At 39.4% G+C, this 13,493-nt stretch overlaps 1 protein-coding gene across 3 annotated transcripts in view; it reads right to left on the minus strand.

Annotated features, from left to right (window-relative positions):
• UBTD2 (ubiquitin domain containing 2) overlaps window positions 1-13,493 on the minus strand; it is a 43,827-nt gene that overhangs the window by 14,811 nt on the left and 15,523 nt on the right. For all 3 annotated transcript variants that reach the window (XM_083594208.1, XM_083594210.1, XM_083594209.1), the window contains exon 2: window positions 3,891-4,127. In XM_083594208.1, the coding sequence (XP_083450334.1) occupies window positions 3,891-4,127 (237 nt within the window). The remainder of the gene's footprint in view (window positions 1-3,890; window positions 4,128-13,493) is intronic.

A 13,493-nucleotide genomic window follows, 5' to 3' on the forward strand; every position in this document is an offset into this window, starting at 1 on the left:
CTTCCAGGAATGTAAATGGCAAAAACAAGGAGAGTCCTGTTTTGTCAGTACTATTATTAAGCGTAATTTGACAATATCAATAGGGTGTGTTATCTTTCGTAATAGATGCTACACATGACCTAGGATTTGATAAATACAACCTAGCTTTCCCTGTTTTGATGAATACAGCCCAGCAATAAAATAAATATGAACACTTTGAGATAAATATAGAGATATTAGAGCTCCATTAAATATTAATGAACTGCCCAAAAGGTTTCAGAACTTTGCAAAGGCCTAATAGTAAACCACCAAGTTGGTTTAGGAATGTCCCCTTCCTGAAATCCTGGATAGCCACTGGCAGTCAGTGTAGATGACACTGAGTTAGATGGACAAATGGTTTGGCTCAGTATAAGGCGGCTTTATATGTTCCTACATCTGCTCTGAGCAACATCTTACCTAGTGAAGAGAATTTGAAAGTTTGCCACAATTACAAGAAATAAAACCTTAATATTAAATAACTTGAATGCATGCACCTACAAAGCAGTGACTTTGGGCATTTAGTATGCTGAACACCAAGCACACAAGCAGAAAAGTTTGTTTTACATTTCAAGCTAGTGAACATTTGTTGAAAAATGCTATTCAATTTGTAATATAGCTGAATAGTATGAGCTGAAAAATGTGTGTTTTGAACCAGGTAATAACAAACTTTGGTGACACTGCCAAAAATAATTACTTTTGGTGCCATATCATCTTGTATCCAGGGCACCATAAAATTCTTTATAAGCTGTATTGGTCCACAGGAAAAATTATCCACTGTTCATCCTCATAAAGGAGTTAAAAGTGAGGAAGGAACTGAAGGAAAGATTCTTCTTTAAGCAGGAGTAATAACTACTTGTTAAAATGAAACACTACTTGAATAAGCCTAGTCTGGCCATTGACCGGACCCAGCAGGTCTCTTGTGTTTATGCAAGATGTAAAGTGGCATATATATCCAGTTGAGGCCAAGCTGAACTTACTTTGCAAGTGGTTTTGCTTGGACAGAGATGCTGAAGCTGACCCAGTATTCCTTGCTTCACTGGATGGTGACACTGGCCAGAGCATGCATAACAAATATATATATTTTATGTGATCCTAGCTGTGGGTCCCTTTAAGTCAAGCACTGGAGACCCTCTAGCCCATGAGCCAGCTCCAGCTCACTCAGGTCCCTCCCTGAAGTCCCACCCCTCAGCAAACACAACAGGAGCCCAACTAAGTGACTCCTTCTTTGTCACTGCTCAGTTCTTTCCTGAACAACTGAGCACTATCTTGTTTAAAAGCTCCCCCTCCCACTGTTCAACTGTTCAGAAAACAGCTGTGCGTCAACTAAGAGAGGAGATGCTCCAGGGGTTCTCTAAAGGATTCGTCTTTTTGCATGGAGAAAAGTGTGTACAGAGAGAAGCTGCTAGGAGTTGCTATCCAGCAAGAGCAGCTTGCAGCATTTCCTCTCTGTGCACTGAGAAACAGGAGTCGCTTTCTCTGTGCACAGGACTGGAGGGTGGAGAAATAGACAGAGCATCTGTGTTAAGGGTCTACATGTGTGTGTGTGTAAATTAAGGATGTGTGACTGTGAACTGTCATGCCCAGGCTAATTTGGGGTTGGCCCCACCCATGTCTGGAATGCAGCCCCAACAGCCATCAGTCCAAAAAAGGTTTCCCACCCCTTGCTTTAGATACTTCCCACCAGCTCTTAATTTCTTTTACCTCAAACCAAGTCCCTGAGCAGTTCATTCCTTGTAGGATGAAAAGCTGCTAGAATACACACATAATTCATATGCTATGTATATGCCCATTCATGGTTTGTGCTTTGAAAATGATTTCTGTGATGTCAGAACTGTTGATGTCCGAGTGTAACTGCCATAAGTCTGAGGTCTCGTGCTCCTATTCTGTTGCAGGCATATTTCAAGGTACAGTCAAACCTTGGTTGTAATCCGTTCCGGAAGCCTGTTCAGTTTCTGAAAAACGACCGAAAACCAGAGCAATTACTTCTGGGTTTTCAGTGTTTGGGAGCGGAAACGTTCCAAATCGGCGGCGTTCGGGAACCAAGGTTTGACTGTAGCTGCTGGGTAACAGGTTCTGAAGGCTGGAGGGAGACACAAGCGCTTCTAATTTTTACAGACAAGGCCAGGATAAGGTAAATCCATCTTGACTGGGTCTGGGAAACAACAGATTCTGATTTCCTGGTGGTTCTGGTCCATAATGAATGGGCTGGTTAACTGTTAGTTGGAAGTTATCTTTCAGTAGGGAAAAATCAGCTGAGGTATGAGGCAAAGAACAGAGAAAGCAGAAGTGAAAGAGGACAGTTGAGACCTGACTAAGCAACTATTCATTCTCAGTGTGTTAACAGTACTTTGCTGGTGAAGATCAGAAAAAGGGTTATGCTAAGAGGCTGCCTAGAAAAAGGTTATAAAAGCGGGCTTTTCAGAAAGTGGAGTATAGATGTTCACATTACCGATGGTTTCAAATAATTACAAGACATGGCAAAGGAAGGAGATGATACAGCAAGAATGTGAACCAAACCCTGCTCTTTAGAGGAGCAGAACAAAAAACACACATTCCCATTTCTTCTTACAGCATAAAGGTTGGTAACAATCCAACAGTTACAAGCATAAAAGGAACAATTGCTTAAATGATTGCTTTTAGAGGGTTACCAGGAACTTCTACTGTCCCCAGAAAGGATTTCTAGAGATGTGTCATGTCAGTCTTTCCCAGGTCTTTCTCTTGCTTCAAAGAAAAGAGGTAAAGGTAAAGGTAAAGGGACCCCTGACCATTAGGTCCAGTCGTGGCCGACTCTGGGGTTGTGGCGCTCATCTCACTTTATTGGCTGAGGGAGCCGGCGTACAGCTTCCAGGTCATGTGGCCAGCATGACTAAGCCGCTTCTGGCGAACCAGAGCGGTGCACGGAAACACCGTTTACCTTCCCGCTGGAGCGGTACCTATTTATCTACTTGTACTTTGACGTGCTTTCCAACTGCTAGGTTGGCAGGAGCAGGGACCGAGCAATGGGAGCTCACCCCGGCATGGGGATTCGAACCACCAACCTTCTGATCGGCAAGTCCTAGGCTCTGTGGTTTAACCCATAGCGCCACCCGTGTCCCTATAAGAAAAGAGGTACTATCTCTTAAACTGAGTACAGTCGTACCTTGGTTTTTGAACAGTCTAGTTCTGGAATGTTTGGCTCCCAAATGCTGCAGACCCAGAAGTGACTGTTCCGCTTTGTGAACTATTTTTGGAAGCCAAACTTCCGACGGGACTTCCACAGCTTCCGATTGGTTGCAGGAGCTTCCTGCAGCCAACCCAAAGCTGTGCTTTGGTTTCCAAACGTTTTGGAAGTCAAATGGACTTTTGGAACGGATTCCGTTCGACTTCCAAGGTACGACTGTATGACAATGGAGTTTGTTGTTGTTTAGTCGTTTCCGACTCTTCGTGACCCTGTGGACCACAGAACGCCAGGCACATCTGTCTTCCACTGCCTCCCGCAGTTTGACAATGGAGTAGTAGAACACAAATTGTTATTTGATACTAATCACTTTATGCATTTGTGGAGCTGTGGTGTATATTGTACTCACAATTTTAACGCTGGCTGATGATGTCAGAAAGGAAACATACACAACTCTGAAGATGAAACTCACAATCTGTTCCTGATAGAACCACATGGTTCTATCAGAAGGTGGGGAATGTGTAAACTTGAAGGTTACTGAGGCTCCTTTGTCATAATGCTAAACTTTTCTAAATAATTAACATCAAAAAGCAGTCATTATATTCATTTACATGTGGACCTAGTCATTTGGAAAGCATGACTTCAGGAAAGATGTCTAAGTGAAATTATTTTCTACTCACTGCTGCTAAAGTCCATTCATTATGGGCATACTTACCATGAGGTAATGTTATGTTTGCACCATCAATGATTGCCTGTGCAAGTTCATGATCATTGTTCTCAAATGCATGTGCTGCAGCCTTCAAGGCATCCCAGATTTCCTTGCGGCCTTCAAAAGCAGGTGCGGTGTCCCAAAATTCGTCTCTTTTGCTGCGCAGTTGTCCATCTGTCATCGGATAATCACTTTTCCATTTTGGTTTTTCCTTTTTCAAGGGCTGATTACGACCTAGTGCAACTGGGGGTGGGGGAGAAGAGAAGAAATCAGGCACTGTGTTGAAACAACTTGCTCCTTTTCTCTGGTTGAGAGCTGTTCAAACTGAGTAACAACTTTTGGTTATCTCCTCCCCAGCTCAAATGCCTTTTCACAACAGCACTCCATTCTTATCTTCCACAGTGTTTTTGGGTTTCTTCACTTTTTGTGACATCTGTTACAGTCTGATTAATCATTTGTAACAAAAAAAGTTTCAGAATGCCATTGCCCCAAGAGCCAACTATTAAGTAAGAGCATCTCGTCACAAAAGGCAAAAATACATTTCACTCTTCTATTTCTGAGTTGCCAGATATGATCAAAATACGCTGAATTGTTAATCATTAAATGCAAGATTTTAATATAAGGAGTGGATTTCCACTGGAGCCTGTCTCCCATTGCTGTATGCTTTTGGCCTTTTAAACTGGTGATCTCTGAAACATATATGAATGTGAAGGGTAGATGCACAGCCCTAAACATGTAGTGCTTCACACCAGGAATACATACAAACATTTCTTTACTGTGTTCTCATCACCAAACACATTCCCTTAACATTTTACACTTCTGCTGTATAGAACACTCATGTAGTTACTACAAGCAGGATAGTGAATAAAATGCAAAAATACTTGTCAATATTATAGTGGCCATTTCATAATTTTGAATGTTTGAGGATAAGATGGCTCTTATTCACCAGACATGACTGAAAGAGGAGACAAATATTTGCCTAATCTTTTGCTGATCATGTTTGTGCAAACAGAAATATACAAGTTGTCAGTAGTTCTTCAGTGTTGAGCAAGTTACCAGATTTCAATGTTTAGTTGATTTAGTTGATCATTGAAGCTAGGAAAACTAAGCAACAATTATCTGACTCTTTTTGCAACAAATGCCAAATTCTCCAAAGAATATCTAAAATGAAACTTGCACTCAAGTGAGCTGTAGGAATCTTCGAAGAATACGTCTCACAAAAAATACTTTGTGTTTCTGAGTAGCAAGAGCTAGAAACAACAGCATAAATGGGGGGAAATAAATAAAAATGGAAACTCTTCCAACACTGGTACTGTATAAACAAGTCACATTGGCTGCATTTAAGCGGCTACTGGAAATCCAATAGGATATATTCTAGAAGCCGAATATGTGTCTCCACAGGAGTTGCACAAACGTCAATTATCTCTTTTTGAAAAGAGTAACAGACACCCCTAGCTTACAGCTAGCAGATTATATAGTTTAATTTCATTCATCCAATAAGATACGTTTTATGTTTACCAATTCAATATGGTATAGTGCTCAGCAGGCTGTGAATTCATTAAAATATTTAACAGAATAATGGTCTCAAAGCAAAGGAAAATTAAGGTGAACTATCTAAGGTTGAAGAATGCTGCCAGAAAATGCAAGTAATGAATCATCTGAAAAGTCAGGTTGGTCCCATTCATATTTTGTGTGCCTAATATGTTTTGGTGCAGTGACTAAAGTGTTGGACGTGGGTTGGAGACCCAGGTTTAAATCCTTGCTCTGTCATAAAACACTTATTGTCTGACCTAGGGCCAATTACTGTATCTCAAAATAAGCTACAACCGATTATGATGTTTAAAAGGGGGTTAGTTGTGTATGCTGGTAGGACTGTAGGGTAATAATAGTCTTTTCTTTAGATACTTGACCATGCAAATCTGCTGCTTCTTTATGTTTTATGCAACTAGAACAAGTTGCCTTTTGTGCTGACCATCTAAAAAATCCAGAACAGTAGATGTAACTGTTCACAAAACAACCAGCTTGTTGGCAGGCCTCAAATATACAAGAATTGTAGTCACACACTGAATTTAGAGGAAATTTATAGGTTGAGTGCAAATCTGGCAGACTCCAAACTATTATGGACAAGTGTATGAAAGCTTTTCAAACTCCCTCCCTGTATCACATCCCCACCTTCATACACTTTAAAGAACAATTAAATGGAACATTTTGAATCCCACTAGTATGTCATCAGATTCTAAACAGCAACTTCAGTAAGCATTTGGGTTTAGTAACAGCTAGCCTCATCTTTGAACACAAACACAATGAATGTAAACGTATACCAAATGATTTGATTTATTTATTTTTTGCTTCCCCCAAACATTAATTATAGAAATGGCTTAGAGGCAATTCCAACATTCTTGCTGTTTCTCAACACCTTTTTTCTTCTCCCCAGGTATCCATCCTGCTGAGAAGCTTACCCTGCATGCTGTCAGGATACTAATTTTTGTCATAGGTCCTCTTCTATTTACAGCTTGATTATGCTCTCTTCCTTCATTATAGTGAATGAGAGAATATATTGTTTTGGACTGGGTTAAGTGTAAGGTAGAACATCAAAAGTACAATCTCTGCAACAAACGTGTGTAATAGACAAATGACTAAGGATTAGATTGCTTAGAGTTCAGGTCATCTAACACAACAGTTGAAGCACTTTAAGAATAAAGGGGATTTTGCCTGTTCACCATGAGTCACAACAAATCTCCAATTCCTTTCATATACAGTGGTACCTTGGGTTAAGTACTTAATTCGTTCCGGAGGTCTGTTCTTAACTTGAAACTGTTCTGAACCTGAAGCACTACTTTAGCTAATGGGGCCTCCCGCTGCCGCAGCGTCACGATTTCTGTTCTTATCCTGAAGCAAAGTTCTTAACCCGAGGTACTATTTCTGGGTTAGCGGAGTCTGTAACCTGAAGCGTATGTAACCCGAGGTACCACTGTAGTCTAAAATGGGAATTCTGCTGGTGTACACTAGAAGTGGTATTGGGATTGGTATTGAGAGCACATTTTATTATCGTATAAATAAGAGTAACTGAAGGAAGCCCTGTTTAGGGAAGTTTTTAATGTTTGAAGTTTTATTCTGTTTTTAATGTTCTGTTGAAAGCTGCCCAGAGTGGCGGGGGAAACCCAGCCAGATAGGCGGGGTAGAAATAATAAATTATTATCATTATCATTAGATTACTAGTTTGGAAGATATGAGATGCAACCGTTCTATCCAGGTTTGTTGGGCAAACACACAATGCTGGCAGGAAGCCTGGTGAAAATCCATTGTAAGTCTACCACCATTAAGCCTAAATTGGAGCTGAACTGAGTGCCCAGCAGCCACAACTGAGACACAAATCTTCTCAGCTAGTAGAATCACATAATGATCTCTCAATCCTTGACTCTTAAGTATTATTCCTTTCTCTAGAAGGGATGATCTACAAGCTACTTCCCAGCTCAGCTAAGATCTACTGGTTTTAGTTAACAGTACATTAACAGTTTGTCCCACTGTGACATTTATTGGTAGGATCACATTAGCCAATTAACTAAATGCCATTAATAGCTCTCTTCAGCTATTTGAGCTCATCACTTAATTAGAAGATTGGCATAAGCTTGAAGCGGAAATGTTAGCTGACAAACTCACTAGCAATGATTAAGTTTATAGCTGCTCCTATCAGCGAAGCACTATCACTGTTTTGCCTTATTTCAAAAGCTACTACTTCCACAGGATTTTATTTCATGTTCAGTTAAACTGCCAACAGAATACTTCACATAACTTTCAACTCACTCCATTTTTAAAAATTCTAGTGACGTACAACACAGTGTTTCAATTTTGGTTAGAATCATGTCACTGTAATTTCTTAAAACACCTCTGTCACTGGAAGATCAGTACAGGAACTCTGCATGCCTGCAACCATGCTAGCCACCTGCAGTTGCAAAAAGACTGCATACTGAATGTATAATGAGAGGATAACATTCTCTGGGCTCCTCAAATGTCAGGCTGCTTCTCTCACACTCAACTACAAACAGCTGGAGGTTCAATTCTCAAATCATTCCCATCCCACCCCCATTCACCTTGGCACGGTAATTTAAAAGGCAAAATTTGCCATTCTTAGGTCAATGGGCTACAGTAAAAGACTTGCTGTAGCATAGAATTATCACTAAAACAAGGGCAGCTGAAGACCTACCATAAAGGAGAAGTATCCACTCCTGCAGGGCAAAATTTCACGAACATCGGTCACTTGGGCAGATCCACACCATACATTTAAAGTGCATTCAACACACAGTTAAAGTACATCCATTCCCAGTACCTGGGAGAATGCCGCTCAATGAAGATCTTAAGGCCCAGGCTAGTATATATGGGAGGAGAATACGCTTCAGGTATCCTGTTCCAAAGCCATTTAGGGCTTTAAAAGATAACTATTAGCACTCTGTATTGGGCCCAGAACCAAACTGAAAGCTGTGACCATCAAACTGTGCATTATTTCCTTTACATTCTCTCATTTTTGACTACAAACTTTACTGAAAACCTTTAAAACAATTTGCAAGGATAAAGTGTCTTCCAGGACAAACACATATCCACATCCACATGGAAAAACAGACTTGGAAAATACCTTAATGCTCAAGATCAGTGGTTCCTAATTGGTGATCCATGAACTCCAGGGGGTCTGTGTGACCCACTCAGGGGGTCCGTGGCACCATTCACATAACAAAAACTACACTAGAACTCTTGTAGATAGCTTCATTCCAATTATTATTACAATGGACAGAAAAGTCTGAAAAGTGGGTTGCAGAAACTGGAAAAAATAGCTGAGGGCAAAAATAATGATCACAGGTAACATTTTGTGAGACAGGACACTTCTTTTGCATTAAAAATGTTTTCCTCCTCAACATGTCATGGGATTTTGCATACAATTGACTACCCAGATTATGTGAGATATGGTATTTTGATATGAAATATATCTTTTAAAGACCATATTCTGCACTGCTATGATAAAAAAAATTCTGTAACATGTTTTGATAATCCATCTGCCATATGAACCAGTGGAAAACACCCAACACTTCAATAGGTAGGTGCAACAATTTTTTTGTAGCTGAACCTAAACTATACATTAAAAAATCACTGTACAGTTGTACAGTCTTGAACAAGAGGAAAAGTGTTATTATTAGGTACAGAATGAACATCAGTTTAGACAGTCAAGCCAAGATTTATCTTCCCAGACTTGGCAGATATGATAACCTCACTGGCAAGCTAGCAGAAGGGGATAAATTTCAAAGAGGGTATGCTTAGGTTTTCAGCATACACAATTTACTCTCTGAGCCTTGTTTTTCTGAAGGGATTGCAGAGTTTAATAAGGTTTAAACAATAAAAAGCAGTAGTTATTATAATTAGTGCCAGAAACTTTAATTAATCCATCTCAGAAGGCCATACCACTTTACACTCACATTTGTGCATCATTACTGCCTCGTAATGTGATGACAAGAACTACTGGTACATTAAGGAAATGAGAGAAATCGGGATAAAACTTTCTTAGCAGGGAAATGTTGGGGCATGGTTTAATTACTTGCTGTTGCTCAAGTCAGGTTAATTTGACTGCTTTGAAAGAGGGGTAAGAAAAAATTAGTTTTTTTCATTAATTAAATGCTTTCAAAGAACAATCAAATAAAATTTGTTTGGTCAAATTTTAATGGCTGGTTGTAGTTTGGGTTTTTTGTATTTGATCTTTATTAATGGCTGGTTTTAAGCACGGGAAGGTCAATTTTAATTTCTATATTTTACATATGATCTGAATGTTATATTTTTCTTAAACTAGAACAAAGTGCTAAATGCTGATGCCCATCAAGGAATATGACAGAGGTCACTCATTATGTCACCATTAAATCTTCAGCACCTCTCAAGATCTGAGATACAGAAACAATGGTACCAAGCACACAGTACCCCCTTTTAACTGGAGGATAAGTACAGGAACAGCCTGTGCTTGATTCTGAACATTAATCAATTTTTTACATAAACAGCAGAAAAAATAACTCTCATAAATACATGAATATCATTTACCATGTTGCCTAGTCATTTTGCTGAAAGAGACAGCTTTGAAATTTGAGTCCTAGGCCTCTTCAGCACTGAAGGAGACTGCTGATATTACTACTTCTTAAAAATCATATTTTGCTCTATTGAGCAGTTTACAACATTGGTGGTTTATATAATGAAAGGGGAGTAAAATAAAGTTTTTTGAAAATGCACTTCAGAAGGACCATGGAATGCTCTTATGTGTGCCTTCAAGAGCTCTAGTGTTATTTTTTAAAGCCTCACCACATGATTTCTGCCACTTCAGAGAGTACTACAAAAGAACTGCATGCAAGTTGGATAATATATTTTCCCTATTAAAAAAAGGTATGGCCCAAATAACTGGGAAATATTGGATTATTCTGTAGCAGGGAAATACAGATTATTCTGTCACCGCAGAAGCTATCATCAGAGAATGCACTGACAGTATGATGAGGTGTTTTTTGTTTTTGTTTTAAAAAGTCCACAGAATTTAGTGGCATCTATTTAATCCTCTAAGCAGCCTAATAAAAAAACACAATTATTCTAGGACTCTAGTCAAAAGATTAGGGGGAAAAATCCAACAATATCATGTGTAAGCTCAGATTTGACTGCTGCCAATATTAAGCATTAATTACTCTGCCCAGTCAAAGCAGTACTTAGCAATCGGTTAGTGATGAAATCATTTGAATGGGGAGAATGGACACACTCCTTTAATCAAAGTAGTAAATGTTTTAAAGTTAGTAAAATATTCACAAACCAGAATTTTGAATGCCTCATCTTTTCTGCAAATAGAACTGCAGCTGATAAGGTATCTCACAGAAAGTATAAACAAATGTAAATTAAATTTACAAAACTTTCTTTAGGCAAGTAACTTTATCAATTTCAGTAGACTGGGATGATATTTAAAAATATCTAGCAATATCACAAACACTTCAATTTTAAGTGGAGATGGGAAACAACCTCAGCTCCTTTTACAAGGCAGTCAGTTTGATTAATGAGAACTTTACATTGCCAAATTTCAAGACCCCATCACTGACACAAATAAATGCCAATAGGTTACTCAATAGATGCTGGCAGTGGCAATTAAATGTAACAACAACACATCTTTGCATCAATGTTACTCTGTTAAACCCTTGATGGAAAAAGAATACATAGGAAGACGGCCAAAGAAATTCATGGTATGTAAGAGACATCTGGAATGGCAGAAGTTGATCCAAACAATTCAAGCTTCCAACTGAATTTGCATTGCAAGAAAAAAAAAATCTCTGTAGTTGCATAGTTTGTAAAAGCTAGTCAAAAGCTTTATCAGGCATAAAATGATATCCTATCATTGTGCATTCATTGCAGTAAACTAAAGCAGGGAACTGATAAATCCCTGAACTAAATCTGACCGAGGGGTACCATTCTGGCTCCCAAGTTGTCAACCCCTGACTTCCAGGCTCAGCACTATTGAGGGGGAGCAAATGCTTATTTGCACACTCATCTCCCTGCTTCTCAACCTACTTCCTAGTCGTGGCTGGCCCTGACATGAGACAGGCACTTCAGGTGGCAAATTCTGAGGGTGTGTATGGAGTGGGCAGATATGCGTGACCTGTCCTGCAACGCCTAAGATAGCATCCTTCACTGCACCTGAAGACAATCGGCTATCTCATAGCCGAGATTCAACTGCTGGTCTGGGCAGCTTTGGTACATGGGATGGGGAGAGGAGCCACCTTGTTATTTTTACCTTAAGCAATGAAGTGTCTTGGGCCAGTCCTATTTCAACTAAGGGGGAGGGAGGTTGAAGAAGGGGAGTAATGGCTTAACATGCATGCCACTTCTCTGACAACACCCTTCCTCCTCGGTCAGAGTGGCTCACCAGCAAGACTACTTGCTAACTTTTAAAATAACATCTGTGGTGTGAATGTCTACACAAATGTTTGCCACATGTTCGGAACTTCTCTGCACATGCAGTGCTGCTGTTACTGCAGTTGTAGTGAATTTTCATTCAGTTATTACAGCGTACATAAAGTTCAGCAGTGTCACTGTGCAGTAAAAGAGCATCTGTGCAGCCTTCCTTCCTTGGGCGATGTCTTCGGAAATAACTGGTGCAAATTTGTGCTTTGTTCTCGGTTATCCCTATCCTGAAGGCTCTACTTCCATATTTTGTTGCTAAGTAACAAGCATATTATTAAGGAGAAACTTTAGCGCTATTCAGCATGATAATGCAAGTGCTAAATATGCTCTGTAAGCAGGTTACATGCATACTGGCCCCCACCCACACTGTCCCCTACATGCCAGGCATAGTCAGAAGCCTCTGAGCAATACTGCAAGGTTCCTAGTATTGTAGAGACTTTTAACTGCATTCCGAGGAATATGGTTAGAAGCCCACTTCAGATTTTTGTGCTGAACACATGACAGTCAGAAGTGGTGTTGGGGTATCTAGTAACCACAACATGTTGGGATTGGTGAATACACACTTAGCTCCCTATACAAATTTAGCCCTCATGTGATCAAGCAGAACAGAGTTACGATAGTAGAAACAATACTGCCATGGAGCTTGTCACTTGAAATAGCAAACTAGGATACTTACGAATTGATCAACTTGTGGAAAAGAAGTGTTTTAGCTTTGTTAAATGTTTAACTGCTGATTTAATTAATTTCACTTTTTTAAAAAAGTTTGCATTTACTGACCATTTGAATGTGTATCTTACATTCTTTGTAAATCACTTGGAGGTTCTAATTACAGTTAAGCAGTATATGAATTTTATGAAATAAAAATAAAACAGTAGAAGGTTATGACCCCCTTTCTTTGTTATGGGAGTTCAACAGCAATCATTCTGAATTGGGCTGAAATTCTAAGTATTCTACTGAAATGTGTTTTGCTTTAGTCTATGACCACGGATATAATCAAAATATGTCTTGCTGAGATGCATCGTAGGTACAGATCTAGGCATCCCATAAACAGCCTCAGAATACTTTGTTTACAGAAAATCACAGAATGCACATATTTTCATAACACTGAACCTCTTCTCACATCCACATATAGTACAAGTCCAAACATATTTTATTCACCCAAAGCCTTACCTTCGACTTCAGTAAAATTAGGCCTTCCCTCCCATTTGTGCCTCATTAGAAGAGATCATGTTTCTTATGCCACTGCTCCAGGAAAGGAGCCAAGCATCCTCACACAAATCTTGATGTATGCAGTAGGGAATGTATAATTCCCTTTTACATACTGGGGTTAGAAAATTTAAAATTACTGAATACTGTTAAAATATTTGGAACTTAATCCTTTATTTCACTTGATCAATATACCAGACCAAAGGATTTCAGGCTTCTTATTGTTTTTCTTAAAAAAATAGATACTATCATACTAACTCTTAAGACAGTAAAACATTTCCACTTCTCATGGATGCCCTTCCAACAGCTCTGAGCAGGAATTGCTTTAGCCTGCAGTTATTGGGAGGAAGGAAAGCTGACCTCAAGTGTATTAAAGTGGATCTTGCAGCTCCCCAAGCTCTGACCAATTCCATGCAGAGATAATATAATCACTGTCTTGCTTCA

Source organism: Podarcis filfolensis (genome assembly GCF_964270895.1).
Source record: "Podarcis filfolensis genome assembly, chromosome: 2".
Lineage (NCBI taxonomy): Eukaryota > Metazoa > Chordata > Lepidosauria > Squamata > Lacertidae > Podarcis > Podarcis filfolensis.